The following is a 17,227-nucleotide window of genomic DNA, read 5'->3' on the forward strand; positions in this document are numbered from 1 at the left end:
ACACAGCGGAGATTAAAAGGAGATAAAAACATGAAGCAGTAAATAGTGAATCAGTTACAGCAGACAAAAGAGAGTAAAGGCCAAGTTGTGATGTCAGGACTTTAAAAGTCATGCATGTTGTTTAGAGGACAACGTTAGCTGGAATAATCTGTTATACACTTAGTAATCTTCAAATGCACAAGTGTATCTCTTTTATCACAATGCCTTATTTTTAATAGCGTTTCAGTATCAGCTAAGTAGTCTACCTGAAGCTGAGAGTATTGATGCCTTCCAACTTTCTGTGTGTATCCACTCACATATATTCAAATCACCCACCGTTTATTCAACAAATATTTATTGAGTACTATTGATTCTCAGGCACGGGGCATATACTTAGGGAACAAATGAAAATAAATTGTTCCTTCCTCATAGAGCTTGTATTCTAGTAAGTGAGGCAAACTAAACAAAATACATGAATGGAATATATAGTTTGTTAAGTAATAAGAGCGAAGAGGAAAAGGAAGCAAAGAAATGGGTAGAAAGTGTGAAAGGGCAGGGGGGCATTTCGGTGAGGGAGTGAGCACAAACCACGGGGCTCCGTGCGGGAAGACTGTTTGAGACGTAGGGAGTAATAAATGCAAAGGCCCTGGGTCGGGATGGAACGAGAGGACCAACATTTCTGGAGCAGACGAGCGAGGAGAGTGGTATGAGATCTTGGAGGCTGGAAGGCCAGAATGTATTGGCCTTACAAGTTTTAGTAAGAATTTTAACTTTTACTCGGAGACAGATCAGAAACTGTTGGACGTTTTGGAGCAGAGGAGTGTCATGGTCGGAGCTACGTTTGTGCAGATCACTGTGGCTGCATGTTGAGAATAGATTGTGGGGTTAAGGGCAGAAACTGAGAATCTAGGTAGGACAGTCAGGCATGATATACTGGTAACTCGGAATGGGGTGGACCAGAGGAGGGATAGTGAATTCTGGATATTTTGGATGTAGACTAGATGTGCAGAACTACATGGCAACTGTTTCTTGGATGTCAAAATTCTATTTATTCTAGTGTAATTATTCCTAAGTTATATATTGTAGCTATATGATGATACTTAAATTTTTTTTAAGAACTCATTCCTTTACATGTCATCTACTGATTTTTTTTCTGTAGTGTTTGCAGTTTTTCTAACATCATACTGCTTTTAATATGAAGTCTTTAAAAACATCTCTATATTTGGTTTAAAAAACGTATCTTTGTTCTGCATTAAATTTATAATCTTCCAGTCCATACTAAATATACTTTTAATTTTGGTCAAATTAAATAAGAAAGGACAATTTAACATACTGCCCTCTTATAAGTCAGTTTAGCTATGGTTCTTGAAATCTACAACCTAAGTGAGCATTCTAGGAGAATCATTTTTTTAAGTTTTCTTCTTCTGAAATAACATAAAAATGATCTGTAGGTTTAAAGGAGAAAAGCAAGATCAACTTTTATTTTATCACTTCATCAGCTTGAAATTCTTGTCTCATCTTGTTGTCAGTTTGATAATTCAAGAATATTTCCTGAACTGACATTTCTATTTCATCACACCCCACCTCATTTCAGAAAAGGTTTTAGGCAACTGATGAAACTGTTACGATAGTTTTGAGAATGTTTTTCTCCCCACAGCAGCCTGGCATTCCCGATTCCCACAGAGATGTGTAGAGTGGGTCTCGACCGGCCCTGGCCAGCCCACTGCAGGCCCTCAGGGATCCGTGGTGGTTTCACGACACAGCTGAGGCGTGGCCTTCCACACTCCCGCTTTCCACGCTTCAAATTTGACATGTTCCGTACAGAAAATGTAGAAAGGAACTAGAAATCAAATCAGCAAGAAATATTTTGTAATATTTTCGTGCCTCTTTCTCAATATACATGTGCGTAGAAGTTTATAAGTATATATTTTATGTATATAAACAAAAAATCATAGTGTACAGACTTTAATAAAGTTCTTTTAAATAGTATGTTGTGAACTTTTCCCCTATGAAATAGTATGTTCAGGAATAGGAATAATTTTCTAAAATTTTGTGATACATCGTATTTAGTCAGTTTCAGTTTTTTCATAATGTTTAAGTTATTTTCATTATTTTACTATGGGAAACTACACTCTGGTAAATATTGTGGCTTAATTTTTATTTGTATATATTTTCAATTGAGGGTGTTTCTAGACATATTTCTATATGTGTGTGTCATGGGTATAAAATTATGGCAAGTTAGAAGTCGAAAAGATAAAAGTTTCTTATTTTATAGTTAAGAAATTGAAATAATTGGGAAGTGATTGAAGTAATAGGTCTGCCGTCTATTAGTGGTAGAGCGAAGGATGGGGATCGGGCTGTGATCTGCTTAGCGCTCATTGAGCATTTACTAAGTGCTAGACCCTGGCGTTAGCACTTTATACTATTATTTTAATCTTTACTACAACTATATAAGGTAAGTACTGTTATTAACCCTGTTGCATTGTTGAGAGAACTGGAGTTTGGAAAGTTAACTTATTTGTGCAGGATTATGTAGCTCATGAGAGCCGGGGTTCACACCCAGGGAGTTCGACTGCAGAGTCCATGCGGTGGGCACTACCCTGAGCAGCGCAGCAAACGCCAGCTCAGTGTAGACCTTTTCAGGAAATGTTAGTTTGTTTCTGCTGCACAGCTCCATAAATCCAAAGGTGGTTTTGGATTTTGGAAAGATAATTTAGTGCCGATCCACTCTTTTCTGTAACATTCCTATTGGGGTTTGGAGCAGCACCTCAGACACAAATGTATTAGTGTTTCTGCGGTGAAGCATGTTTTTCTTTACAGTAACTGAGATTAAAAAAAAAAAAACTGTCAATGCCTGATGTCACTACATGCTGCCAAATGGATTGTGAAAACCTTCTGACTTTTCGTATTGCAGGAGAGGGACTGTGCACCTGCATAAAACTCTTAGAAGCGTGCCTGGCATTTAGAACACTCTCCATACGTGCTGGTGGATACCAGCAGTAGTTGTCACCAGGTACTCACATACGCGCACACATAGGAAATCGGTGAGCCGTATAGTGCTAAGCGTACTTTTCTCCTGTCATCTGAGGAGGGGACATCTAAGTTTCGGATCTTTCAGTCATTCTTCCCTATATCGGAATAAGAGAGAGAGGGCTTGGGTGATAGGCTTCCGTGTCTCTTCTTTGTCCTACGTGCAGGGACGTAGCTCAGTGCTCCTGGCCTTCCGCCCATTTGCACTCCCAATTGTGCAACGTGTAACTTGAGTCTCCAGAGCAGGTAAACCTGTATTTCAGCCGTTCAGAGATCTTAGTGAAATGTTTCACATTTTCTTTGCTCTTTATTAATAGCGTGTTTTCTTTGTTTTTTTTTTCCACCTTTATTGAGAAATAATTGACATATAATGTTGTTTAAATTGAAGGTGCACGAAGTGATGATTTGATACATTTATATCCTGTGAAATGGTTATCACAATAAGGCTATATACATCAGATCCCAGAACTTATTCATCTTATAACTGAAAGTTTGTACCTTTGACCAACGTCTCCCCATTTCCCCCACTTCCTACTCCCTGGCAACCACTATTCTATTCTTTGTTTCTATGGTTTGACCTTTTTAGATTCCACATGTAAGTGAGATATATAATATTTGTATTTCTGTGTCTGGCTTATTTCACATAGCATAATGACCTTCAGGTTCATCCATGTTGTCACAAAAGCAGGATTTCCTACTTTTTATGGCTGAATAAATATTTCGTTGTCTATATGTACACACACACACACGCACACACACACATGTACATATATCTGTATATACACGCACATTTTCTTTATCTTTTCATCTGTCGATGGACATTTAGGTTGTTTCTATGTCTTGTACAGTCTCCTTTCTTTAAGCATGAGCCCACTGGGAGAACAAGTTAGCCCTTCATTTCTGGAGATATGACTAAAGACTAAGTGACTGCATTTGAAATTGAAATATTTCCTCTTCCTTCTTATCATTTTAATTGAAAAAACATAATCACAGCCATTATAACCATTTATGACAATTACCAAAGAATGTTCTAGTTATGTAGTTTTACAATATTATACATTGATATCAATTATGTGAGCTTATTACTTTTATTGCAGTCTAATCCAAATATACATTTATTAAATGCCCTGTTATGTACACTTGCTATTAAGATTTTTTAAATGTTGGCACTTGAGTTTAAGCCTATTCTCTATCCTTGGAAATATCCCTTTGAACTGCTTGAGGATATGCTATACATTTTTCTCTCCTCCTGCATATTCGGGTTGTGCGTATCACCCCCTACGTCTCCTCCGGGAACTGGGAACGACTTTCGTCTCCTCTTCTGTACTTCGGTCTCAGCCCTTTAGCATCCCCAGTGAGCCGGAGGGGAGATCATCGAATCAAACCGAAGCAGAGAAATAGAAACAGGAGGGTGAAATGGGGGCATAGCTATTTGTTTTTGATTGTTTTTTGATCTGTAACTAAAATACAAGATATAGAAATATCTGTTTCTTTTTTTGTGAGAAAGATTGTATAAAGTCTACAATTAATGTAGAGCTGTTAGCTTTAGTTGATCTTTAAGGGTATATGTGTATGTGTTGGGAGTTGTAGTGTGGTGTGTAAGAATGTGTGGTGTGAAAATTAATGTAATTTTCCATTTATTTCATTTTGTTTGATCCTGGAAAACATTTTTTTTTTTTTAAACACCTACAGCACCTAGGTAGTCTCCCATCCAAGTACTAACCAGGTCCGACCCTACTTAGATTCTGAGATCAGACAAGGTCAGGCACATTCAGGGTAGCATGGCTGCAGACCAAAACATTTGTTTTGACAGCAGGCATTTCCTGTAGCATCGTGTTGGAATTTGGCATGCAGTATTTAGTAAGCTCTACTTATTTCATCTTGTACATTTCGGCCAATTTCTTGGTGATAGTAAGATATGTAGTTTAAATTCCAAGGCAGAAAACTTGAAAAGGAGGATGTAATATATAGTCACCAACTGATAGAGTATTCAAAAATAGTTATTTCTTGGGCACATGTTTACTAATGTAACTTTTTCAACTGACAGTATTATTTGATTTAGGATCTTAGAATTTGAACTGCATGTAAATCATTGATAATTTTCATATTTATTTTTTTACAGAGAGGAAAAGGAAAATGGATGACTGAAAAAAGTATTATTTGTTGTATTTTAAAAATTATGTTTCCTTTTCTAGGTTGCTGTAGTGAAACTAAAAAATGCAGATAAAGTATTTGCCATGAAAATATTGAATAAATGGGAAATGCTGAAAAGAGCCGAGGTAAGATTCTAATTACTAGAATATTTAAATACTACTTTAGAAGTATTTTTAGAGAACTATAAAATTATAGAGGTCAGTAGATCTTTAAATATCATTTAGCAGCGTCTTATCTATGATGACCTTAAATTTAAAGCCTAAGAGACAAATTCAACAATTCATAATTGTGATATAGTTATAAAAGTTATAATGCATTATTGTCTGAAAATGAAATGGAAACCCTTGTAATGTGGGCTTACACATTTATGTTAAAAGGATGCATAGAAGACAGTTTCTTTTCTGGGAAAAAATTTGATAACAGTTGATTTACTATTTGACATAATTTTTTTATAGCATTCTGTATTTATCTGTATTCTACTCCAAGCAAAAGTCAGCAGATATTTTGAATGTGCCCTCTAGGAATTCTGTTTATTCTGGGTAATGAAGTTATATTTGTTTTTGCTTTACATTATTAAAGAATAATGGTAAAATCTGTTCTTGAAAGAAGTGTCAGCATTTTCATGTTCTAGATTTGAGAGACCATTTACTGGAGTGATATTAAAACTCCTCATTGGTAAGAACTGCCACTGCACATGAATTTGGGGTGGGTTCTGGAGCTCTGCCCTGCTGGGTCACCCTGAGTGGCTGGATGGGGTAGGGCACTTGGATCCCAGGGAGCAGAGCTTACCGGTATGGAAGGGTTTCAGTACTTTAACTTGTAGAAGGGTCGTGCTGCTGAGTAGGCTGAGTGTCAGCCCTGGGGGTTAGTAGATCCTTACGAGGCTAATGAGAAATTAGCCCTTAGGAAACTTTACTTACTATACTTGTCCCATCCTGAAAAAGACCCAGACATAGAGGGAAAAGCAAAAATGACCCACGATAATAGACATGGTGGCAGTGAAAGCAAATACTTTAGTATTTCTTTCTTTCAGGAAATTTGAGAAATATGAGAAAACACAAAGAAGAAACTAATGATCACTTGTACTGTATCACCTAGAATTAATTTTTGGCAAGTTTTTACTTTCAGTTTTTTTTCTAGATGTTTCCTAAAAAAAGCCCAACAAGTGCAATACAAATATATTCTTTGTAAAACTAATAATAGCACATAACAGATAAAGCTGAAGAGCTTTCTGACTGCACTACACCCCACTCAGGTCCAGCCTCCGCCTCCCATCCATCACTGTGCGTAGCGTCTTGTTTAAAAATTATCAGGAAACTCCGATGTCACTCGTTGGCTTATGGGCCAGTGCCCAGTATATTCAGTAACTTCAGCCTTTCTTTTTGAATCTCCTAAGAATTGCCTTGGTGTCAGTGGTTGGATTTTCCGGGTAGTAAGCACTGAGATGCGTGTAATGCGCAGTGTATTTATTGGGGAGTTCTTTTGAAAGTGACACCTATAGAAAGGAAAAGAACCGAAATGTGATTTGTCAGGGAGAAGTCAGCTGTCTCAAGGTTTCCGTTGATGCGACAGGGAGCTGAGGAGCAGAAATGGTCCTTCGGAGTTGGACCAGATGGACCATTTGGTCCGTTGGGCCAAATGACTGATCTTTATGCACCTGTCTCAGTTAGTCATTGGATACAGGCTACTTCTAGAAGGACAGGGCCTTGGACTTGTAGGCTTTCTGCAGCTGAAGCAAACCCTGAGGGGGCTAATAGTCTTGCCGGCAGCTAGGGTAGGGTACTTGAGCAACCAGTCTTATTAAGAAATAATAAATAATTATGTTCTGATTATGTCACAGAAATCATAACTGTAGTCAGTTTAATGTTTCAGAGTTAGAACTTTTTAAAATTTGAGTTAAAGTTTACTTGTTTTTTATGAAGTTGGATGTGTCGGGGAAGAATTGTAAAAAGGAAGGATAACTGGGTTAGCTTTCATTACCGACTGGCAGAAATGGCAAAATCGAAGATAAAACAGGGGATAATTGAAAATTATTATTTTGCTGAATTAAAAAACATTAATATATTCTGTTTCTGGGACAAGATGAAAGAGATATTCTTTTCCCTATTCCTCCCATTAAGTACAACTAAAGACTCCGCACATTAAATATAAAACAAACATGAGAAGACTCTGAAAGACAAGTTTTTACTTTCTAGAAAGGCAGAGAGAAGAAGGTGGACCAGCTGGGGACCTTAGGGACTTTGGGGTCCCTTGGAACAACATATGTTCTATGAAGTCAGTATTATTCAGATGGAAAAATCAGGCAAGGACCATACAAAGAAAGTTAAAGACCAGTATGCCTCTTGAACAAAGGTGCAGATAGGCTGGTTCAGTATTTGAAAGGAACTCTCCTCAGACTATTTGAAACTTTCATCTTTTAGGATGAAATTCTACATCGAAACTTTAAAAGAGGGATTCATTTTAGTGTAGAATGGTATTGAATTTCTGTGCTTGAATTATCACTTTTTAAAAAAACATTAAAAAGAAACACATTCTAACCATGATTTATTCAACTTTGGAAACCTGGGCCTACTAACAATGCTTAAAAATTAGAAACGAGCAGCAGCATTTAAAAGTGTTTAAATCTGTGTATTGCTGATGTTTTAAAACAATTTTTCAGAGATCTACCTCCAACCTATTTGTTTTATTTAAGGTATATAGCAATTATATAATTAGTGGGACAGGGATTATTTGAAGGTACTAGGAGACCTTCTCTTTCCAAATCTGGGCAGCTGAATAATTACTAAATAATCTTATAGAGATTGATACCTCTACAGATTCATCATTTATAAACTTTGCTAGTGCGTTGACTCTTAGTTAACTTCACCCAATCTGCTGTAAATTTTACCTTCTCTTCAAACTTATTCAGCTTTTACCGACTTCACTCATGTAGGAGATGCCCTATTCATTTCACTGGGAGATGTGGTATAGACCTCATCTCTAGAGTTAAACCTTTCCCAGGCTCAGTTATCTCATTTACTAAATGAAGATAATGATGATCTCTCCGTTATAAGTGGAGTAATAATATATCCTGGTTTAACTGTGATAGCACTGGTTCGTGCCTACCGTCTCATTGTTTTTGTTATCCTTATCCTTGTCCTACTGTTTTTGTAATTGCTGGTGCCAGGGGTGGCGGTGGCGGTATCGTCATCGTGTTCAGAGGAAATCTAATGAACCGAGGTCATTAGATTTGATCTGCCTGTTTCCTGATCTGCCACCTACGTTAAAAAAACGCAAGTACTACAGAAAATAATAGGCAAAAAAATGAAATCTCCCTTTCTTCCCCAGATGTCCGATCTTTCTGTCCAAAGAAATAATTATTAAGGGTTTCATATTTATTCTTAATAGAAAATATTACTCATATTAAAAGACTTATTTTTTTTTGCTTTGATCATTTAATAATGTTAGATTTTTCCATTTCCATATTTATAGATTTATTCATTCTTTTAAATATACTGAATGGATTTATTATTTAGTAGGTTGAGTTTTAAAAAACCATTGGTGGGCATTTAGATTTTCACTTCACATTTTTGTTACTTCGAACTATGCTGTAGTGAAAATCTTTGTACACATACCTTTTGCAAGTTTACTCCAAATATGAAATCTTAGGTGGAATCAAACTATCAATACATTCAGTTATTTCACCAAATCTATGTTTGATTGGCAAAGAGAATTTCAAAATAAGAGAGAAAATAGTACATGAGAAGTAGTTGTGCCACCTAAGAAGAATATGCCAGGGCCCGTGAAATGCTGTTAACTGGAGTCATTGCTCCTGGCTACTCTGAAGCACTCCAGTTTGTATATACTGTAGTTGAAGTGATTTTAGGAATAATTTTTACACTGAGGGATTTTCATGTTGCGCTGACATGTTAGCCACACCCTAGATTAAACTCCTCAGTAGTGAAACTCCTGGGTTTGGGGGCCCGGTATACATTAAACTTTGTAGCTATCGCCAGTTGTCTTTTAGAAACATTAGATCAGTATATCTTTGCACTCATAGCATGGAAACATTTTTTTTCTCACTGATCAGTTGTGGATGTTATCGAATGATTTCTCTTTCTTGAATTATGTAAAAAGTTTTGCTGACAAATAAGTTTTAAAAAATGGCATCTTATGTTTGGTTCAGCCATCAAACATGTAGTAAAGTGGAGGTTTAAAAGTAAATTTCCGTCTTGGTATGGAAGACTTGATACTGGAATTCTTGAAAAAATTCGGCTTCCCCCCTCCAAATATTAGACTAGAGAGAATGATTCAGTTCCTATTTGAAAGAATTTCTCTGATAATACTTTATGGGTGAGAGAAGTCTTTATTACTAATAAATGTGAAGCCAGTGTACGTATAATCATGAGTGGATTTTCTCATTTTAGCACATGATTTCCAAGTATTCAAGAAATTTTGATGTGCTGTCAGGAATATAGAAGAATGATGATCCACGGAATGCACATATGCATCTAGGGAAGAGAATCATGTTGCAGTTTTGCAAAATTATTGCTTTTCATCTCTTGTCCATATTAACTTCTGTTTCAGCATAGCTGTAGGCCTGTTGCTCTTTCTCTTTAACCAATAGCTCGTAAAAGGTAAAATTTAAACAATATATAACCGAATATTAAAAATATAAAACACCAGAATAGTCAAAACCATCACTGTGGCAAGCAGGATATTTGGTCGAATAGAAACTCAGTGACAGATTCTGAAGTTGTGTCGTCTCCAGTAACCCCTCTGTTTTTAAAGGGGAATATTGTTTTTACAGAAAGATATTTTTTAAAAAATTTTTAAGTTTTTTAAAAAAGGTAACTGAAATAAATGTTTTACCATGTTAAATTCTTGGCACAACTTTTTGAGCTCCATGGTATTCATGCAGCGTGGTTTGCTTAATATTGTTTGAGAACAGTGTTTCTCATCCGTGGCACTTGTGATATTTGGGGCCAAATAATTCCCCGTGGGGCTGTGCTGTGCATTGTAGGATGCGCAGCAGCATCCCTGGCCTCTTCCCACTAGATGCCAGTAGCATTGCCCCTCTCCTACCCTCAATTGTGACGACCAGCTGAGGATAACGTGACACGCTCAAGCAAAAAAGAGAACTGCACTCACATCTAAACTTAGTATCTGAGGCGTTAATAGGAATAGTTTAACCTAAATATTTATGGATAAAGTCATATGATGTCTGGGACTTTAAAATTTTTCGTGTGTGAGTGTACACATGTGTGCACACGCATGTGCATGAAGGGAGGGTGGTAGGGCTATAGGTGAAGCAAGATTGAACAAGAAAATAATTGTTGAAGTTGGTTAATGGGCACATTGGGGGAAGAAGCTTTTTTTTACTGTTCTCTTTTGTATATGTTTGAAATTTTATATCATAAACAGTTTATATTATATATTTTTAAAAAGTAATTTATTTTTTCACTGAACATTTTAGAAGAGATTAGAATCTAACAAAGTTTAATCTGTTCTGGTGACAAAAAGTCTTTGGAGCTTTATTTAATTTGGGGTCATCAATCAGGTGTTTATTAGATTCTAGCTGGAATGTCTCTAAAATTCCAGATAGCTGAGATAATAAGATGAAGCCAGGAGAAAGCGGTCTTTGCCACCTCTCTAAAATGTTAGCAGCAAGCCACAACCCCAGGTCACTTAAATTCTAAAAGAGAACTTAGTGGTGCGTATGCCAAGTGATTCTATTTTTACCTTAAAATGAGCCCAAAGCATAATGTCGTAGACTTTAATAATCTAATTGAAGGATAAAGCTGCCCATTCATTTGGTTTATGCTTTAATTGTTTTTAATATTTCCTCTGGTGATGCTATGTAATGCATGGCTTTGGAAATTCTATTTGATCAAATAGAATTAATGGAAAATACATGGAAAGAATTAGGGTACCTAATTAGGGTAAATCAGATCATGTTCATTGTTTTGTGTATCATAGCTATTAAATTTACCTTGTGGGAAATAGATTTTTAAACATCTGCTATATAGAGAGTACCGTATAATGATTTTTTTGTGTATATAGAATACGGTATAGCCATTAGAAAAATTAGGTAGGTCTCTTATGTACTGGTATGGAAAGCTGTTCAGATGTCATTACTTGAAAAAAACAACTTACATAGCGCTGCAATCTCATTGTGTAAAGAAAAAGATAAGGGGGTAGGTGATACCGTATGAATAGTGAGTGTGTGCGCTTCCATATACGTAGACATTTGCTGAGAAGATTTTGCACAGAGTTTATATAGGACCTCTGGACACAACAAGTGGGCAATGAAAGTATTAGGGCATGAATGACTCAGGGAGACTTTTAGTTTCTACTTTCAGTTTTTTTTTGAACTTTCTGGCATAGTGGTTCTTTTAGTTCAGAATTTAAAGATGATATAGTATAGAATTATGTGTATTATTTTTTATTTTTAGCTACACGTTTTTGAGTTTCTCCAAGGTATACGTTTATAATATGGAAATATTCTCAGAATAAATCAAAACTTACAAAATGATAAGAAAAAGTTCATTAGAGAAAATGGGCAAAGGGAGCGAATAATTTAAAAAGCCCAGATGTCTAATAAACATATCTAAAGTTATCTGCATCTGTAATTAGGAATATGTTAATGAAAATAGCAATAAGATATTATTTCACACCCATCCTGTTGACAAACACGGAAAAGTCTAATAATGCCATGTGCAGTTTAGGATGTGGGGACATGAGATATTTCAGACACTGGGGTGAGGGTAGTAATTGGTACAACACTTAGGAAAGAAAATTGGCTGTATCTGGGTAAGCTGAAAATGCTTCTGTCTAGCATTTCTACTTCTACGTATATATCCTAGAGAAACTCTTGTACATTTGTACAAACATATTTATTGCAATGTTGTAATAACACAAAAATGGAAATAATCTGTTTTTACAATCAGGAGGGTTGCATAAATAAATTTTAGTGTATTCAAACAATGGAATACCATAGCAATTATAAGGAAAAACAAGTCACGATAGAGTCAAAAGTAATCAAGTTGCAAAAGGATAAATAAAATTATACCATTCGTGGAAATTTTCAAAACACAAAACAGTTCTATTATTTTTGAACATATAAATGTGTGATTAAAGCGTGTGATGGGAAGAATATACACTAACCAGATTATTTACTATATCAAGGGAGGAAGGGAGGAGAAGGCAATAGGAATAGGAAGGCAACAACTTGTCTTATTTTCTTAAAAACATCAGAAGTATGGCAGAAATAATGACATGTTATCTGGGTGGTAGGTCGAAGTATGGTTATTAAACGATTCTGTGTATTGTCCTGATTTTTTTGAACTATAATAGTATTTTTTTTAACAAAATATTTTAAGTTGTACTCTCTACTCCAATTTCTGAGGCTGTTTTAAAATTTGACTTGTTGAAACACATAATATTGAATGTATTCCTTTTTCAGAACAGAAGGTATAATAAACATATTAAGCAATTGTTTGCATAATATATTTCCTCATTTTACATAAAGTATACACTGTCTAAAAAATTCCTTTTTTCTTTTCAGACAGCATGTTTTCGTGAAGAAAGGGACGTGTTAGTGAATGGAGACAATAAATGGATTACAACTTTGCATTATGCTTTCCAGGATGACAATAACTTAGTAAGAATCTTTTTTTTTTTTTCCCAGTTTTATTAAGAAATAATTGACATATATCACTGAATATATTTCAGGCCTACAGCATGATGGTTTGATTTACATATATTGTGAAATGATTACCACAATAAGTTCAGCTAACACCTGTCTTCTCACAGATACAATAAAAAGAAAAGAAAAAAAGAAGAAAGGGAAAAAATTTATTGTTGCGATGGGAACTCTTAGGATTTACTCTCTAATCAACTGTCCTGTATGTCATACGGCTGTGTTAACTTCAGTTATCATGTTGCACATCACATCCCTAGTCCTTATTTATTTTAAAACTGGAAGTTCGTACCTTTTGACCACCTTCCTCCAATTCTTCCTCTCTAATCCTCCACCTCTGATAACCACAAGTTGTCTGATTTCAATCTTTCCGTGAGTTTTTTTCTTCTTTTAAGATTCCACATATAAATGAAATCATACAGTACTTATCTTTCTCTGCTTAAGTTATTTCACTCTGCATGATGCCTTCACTGTCCATCCATGTTGTTACAAATGGTAGGATTTCCTTTTTTTTTTTAATGGCCGAATAATATTCCTCTGTGTGTGTGTGTGTGTGTGTGTGTGTGTACCACAACTTCTTTATCCATTTATCCATTGATGGACACTTAGGTTGCTTCCAGGTTTTGGCTATTGTAAATAATGCTGCTGTGAACATGTGGGTTCAGATATTTTTTTGGGTTAGTGTTTTCATTTCTTTTGGATATATTCCCAGAAGTGGAATTGCCGGATCATATGCCAGCTCTACTTTTAATTTTTTACGGATCCTCCGTACTGTGTTTCATAGTGGCGGCACCAGTGTACATTCCCACCTTTTGTCCACATCTCTGCCAGCATTTGTTATCTTTTGTCTTTTGATAAAGGCCAAGAATCCTTTTTGTATGTGTCTATATGCTTATTAATTTTTTTTTTGCTGACAAAATCTAGCATTATTTTTTAGGCGTTATTTAAATACAAGTGTCATTTAGAAAACCATTGAATTTCACATGATATAAGTTGTTTATTTGATGTGTAATTTTTTTACCTAGGTAATTCAAAATGTTTCTAACGGATTTTTTTTTTTGCTTTTTAAATAAGTCAAAACTAAATCTAAACACATTTAAATTCTATAAAAGATGCTCAGGGTTTTTTCTTTGCACGATGTTACCAGTGTGTTTTATTCGTAGTAGTCTATTCTTATTTAAAATTTTACATATTTTTTTTAAAGCGGTAGTGTTCTACTTTAAGTAGAGCTACATTTAAAATCTAGGCTATCTCTAATTTTATATTGCCATCATGGACCAATTGACAAAAGAAGTTGGGAAAGAGCTGGAGGAAAATAAAAATAATAGAAGCACTGAAAATTGAAGGTTGACTAGATGAACAAGTGATGAAGAGGAAAGTAAGATGAAATACGCCGCAGTCGAGTACAGCTCCTTGCCTGCTGTTCAGGGCTTTTCATTTTCTGACCCCAGTTTTTATTTCAAGGTTTACTTTTTAGCGTACATGCGTTGAGTTCCTGCTGTGTGCGAGACACTGCACTGTGTGCTGAGATAGAAAAATTAGTAAGACATTTTTCGTTCATTTGGTATTTATCGGACATACGCTATGTGCTAGGCACTGTTCTTTAGATTCCAGAGATTCAGTAGTGAATAAGACAGATGGGAGCTCTTTTCTTATTGTTCGTATTCTCCTGGGGGGAGCCAGGCAATAAATAATATTTTCGGATTATTTCAGGTGAAGAAAATATAACATTTATTCAAAGGCGTGAAGTCTATGAGGACTCATCTCAGACAAAAGTAAATGAACTAAACCAAGACAGGAGAAGAGGCAGAGAGGGTTTGGGGAACAAAAGCATAGGAATTTGAAGCAGTTTGTTACATTCGTATTGATGGAGGGTAGATTGAGAGGCTGGGGGATGGGGGAGGAGAGGTGAGAGAGTCGCATCATATGACATCTTAGATTTTATGATAAGAAAATTAGACTTTCACAGCCATGTTTTTCAAAAACAGGTTTTTATTTTTTGTGGTCGTGGAGCTCATGTTTGTGTTTTTCAAAAAATGCCATTATACCCGAAAGCCTAGACCTAAAGCCTGCAGACGTGGAACTGTCCTGACTGATTTAGCGTCCTCGGTCCACCTTCCCTCACAGAGGGGGCTCTCACGGTCCTGTTGTGGACCGTCCAAGGGCTTGTGGCTGAAAGGACGAAGTGTTTGAAAGATAAGAAGAAAGCTAGCAGCGAAGGGAAACAAGGTGTACAATAAGGCTTCCAGAGTGTGGATCATGCTCAGGAATTCAGATTTTATTCTGATTTCAAAGTGAGTTTTCAGGAGAGTGTGATAAAGTCCTTTGTTTTGCACAGAACGTCCTGGCAGCAGTGTGGAGGACACATTTCGGGGGCAGAGCTAGAGGAAGGAGCCCAGTTAGGAGACGGGTTCGGTGTTCCAGGGACGTAACGAGGGCTTGAATGGAGGGCATAACGGACTGGTAGGATGAATGAAGAGGGAGGGGATGGTTTCAGGTGCTGTGCAGGAAATAAAATTCGAACTTTGTATGTTCATGTGGCTGCCATTGGAGGATGAGAGGAGTCAGAACTCTTTCCAGTTTTCCAGTGTCTGAGTTGTGGAACTCGGTGGTTAGCCGTTGATGAGTTGGGGAATATAGGGGGAAGAGAAATTTTAGCACGAGGGGGAAGACGGTTAGTTTAATTTGGCATGTGTTGGGTTTGAACTGTCACATGATCCATTTAATAGGTTGAGTATGTCACTCTGGTGCTTCTGAGGGTGGCTGGCACTGCAGATCTGGGAGTTCTTTGACATCTGATTTTAGCGGAATGTGATGGCCAGCAGCTCAAACCCGGCCCACCACCCGTTGTTGTACAGCCTGCACACTAAGAATCGTTTTTCTATTTTTAAATAGCTGAAAAAAATAAAAAATACTGTTTTATGACATGTGAATGTTATATAAAATTCACATTTCGGTGGCCATGAAGTTTATGGGGACGCAGCCGTGCCCACTGACTTACATGTTGCCTGTGGCTGCTTGCACGCTACGGTGGCAGAGTTGACTAGTTGTGACAGTGGCCCTCTAAAAGGGAAACACACTGCATGTGCTACTATCATTGCTTTGCGCTGCAGCCCAGCAGCTTACAAATTGCAGGGACAGTTGTAGCTTGATAACATTCAAAGTGCTGTACATACTGCTATGACATGTTTACAGTAATTTGTATTAATAGTGATATGCATCATGTCGAAATAAGGAAAGGAGAAAAGGGGACTTTATATATGCTTTTAAGGCACAGCGGAGTGTGGATTATTTTTTTTTTAACAAATTAAACGACAGTGTGGTGTTTATTGTTTATGCAACTAACTACAGCTATCCTAATAGAATACAATAAACGTCTGCATTGCCCAACAAGCACTAATCACAGCATTCCCAACTCACAGGAAAGCGGCAGTCAGAAAACTTGGGAAATTTGAAACAATCTTATCACAGCAGAATTCCTGCATAACAATAGAAAATGAAAATGACTCCGCAACTGTGGCAAGTTATGGAGTGCTCACTTGTTAGCCAGGCGAAGAAAGCGTGTACCAGTGTTGAGTTGTAGCCGCAGAAAAGTAACTTGTCTGAGACTATTATTATTCGCCTCTAAGAGAGAACAGTTGCTCAGAGAATGGAGGATATTGGGAGCAACGTCAGTGGTTGTTTATAAAACTGGGGAAATGATTTTTGAGTGCTTTTCTCTGGCTCTTGAGTTGAAAGATGTTACTGATGCTGCTCAGTTACTGTTATTCGAGAAGTCAGTGCTGAGTTTGAAGTAACCGAGGAATTAGCTTCTGTGAATAGTTTGCATGGAATAATTGTCATTCGTATTTTCAGAGAAGCTTGGAAAACACGAATTTGGCACAAACTGAATTGGAATCTGCTAAGATGTACTACAGTTGAGAGTGATGAAAATATGTGTGAAGCAGAAACGGGCTTATTTGGACATATATACAAATCATGTGAAAATATTGAGTACTTAAAGCCTGTAGCTATTTGCTGTCTTATTAATCAGCAGTTAATTTGCTGCAGACATTTGAACCTGTCATGTGTTTTCTTTATTAAATTTGTGGGGATGACATTGGTTAGTAAAATTGTATAGGTTTCAAGTATACAATTCAATAATAAGTTATATGTACTTTGCACTGTGTAATCACCACCGAAAGTTAAGTTCCCTTCTGTCACCATATATTCGACCCCCTTTACTCTTATCTACCTCCCCTGTCCCCTCTGGTAACCACTAAACTGTTGTCCATGTCCCTGAGTCTCCGTCTGTCCTGTTTGTTTGTTGCTTTCTGTTTTATATCCCGCATACAAGTGAAATCATGTGGTTCTCAACTTTTCCTATCTGACTTATTTCTCTTA

At 36.6% G+C, this 17,227-nt stretch overlaps 1 protein-coding gene across 15 annotated transcripts in view; it reads left to right on the top strand.

Annotated features, from left to right (window-relative positions):
* CDC42BPA (CDC42 binding protein kinase alpha) overlaps positions 1 to 17,227 on the top strand; it is a 214,874-nt gene that overhangs the window by 53,341 nt on the left and 144,306 nt on the right. For all 15 annotated transcript variants that reach the window (XM_016157423.2, XM_016157428.2, XM_016157425.2 and 12 more), the window contains exons 3-4: positions 5,205 to 5,288; positions 12,710 to 12,805. In XM_016157423.2, the coding sequence (XP_016012909.1) occupies positions 5,205 to 5,288; positions 12,710 to 12,805 (180 nt within the window). The remainder of the gene's footprint in view (positions 1 to 5,204; positions 5,289 to 12,709; positions 12,806 to 17,227) is intronic.

This window comes from Rousettus aegyptiacus, unplaced genomic scaffold (assembly GCF_014176215.1).
Source record: "Rousettus aegyptiacus isolate mRouAeg1 unplaced genomic scaffold, mRouAeg1.p scaffold_m13_p_18, whole genome shotgun sequence".
NCBI classification, from domain to species: Eukaryota; Metazoa; Chordata; class Mammalia; order Chiroptera; family Pteropodidae; genus Rousettus; species Rousettus aegyptiacus.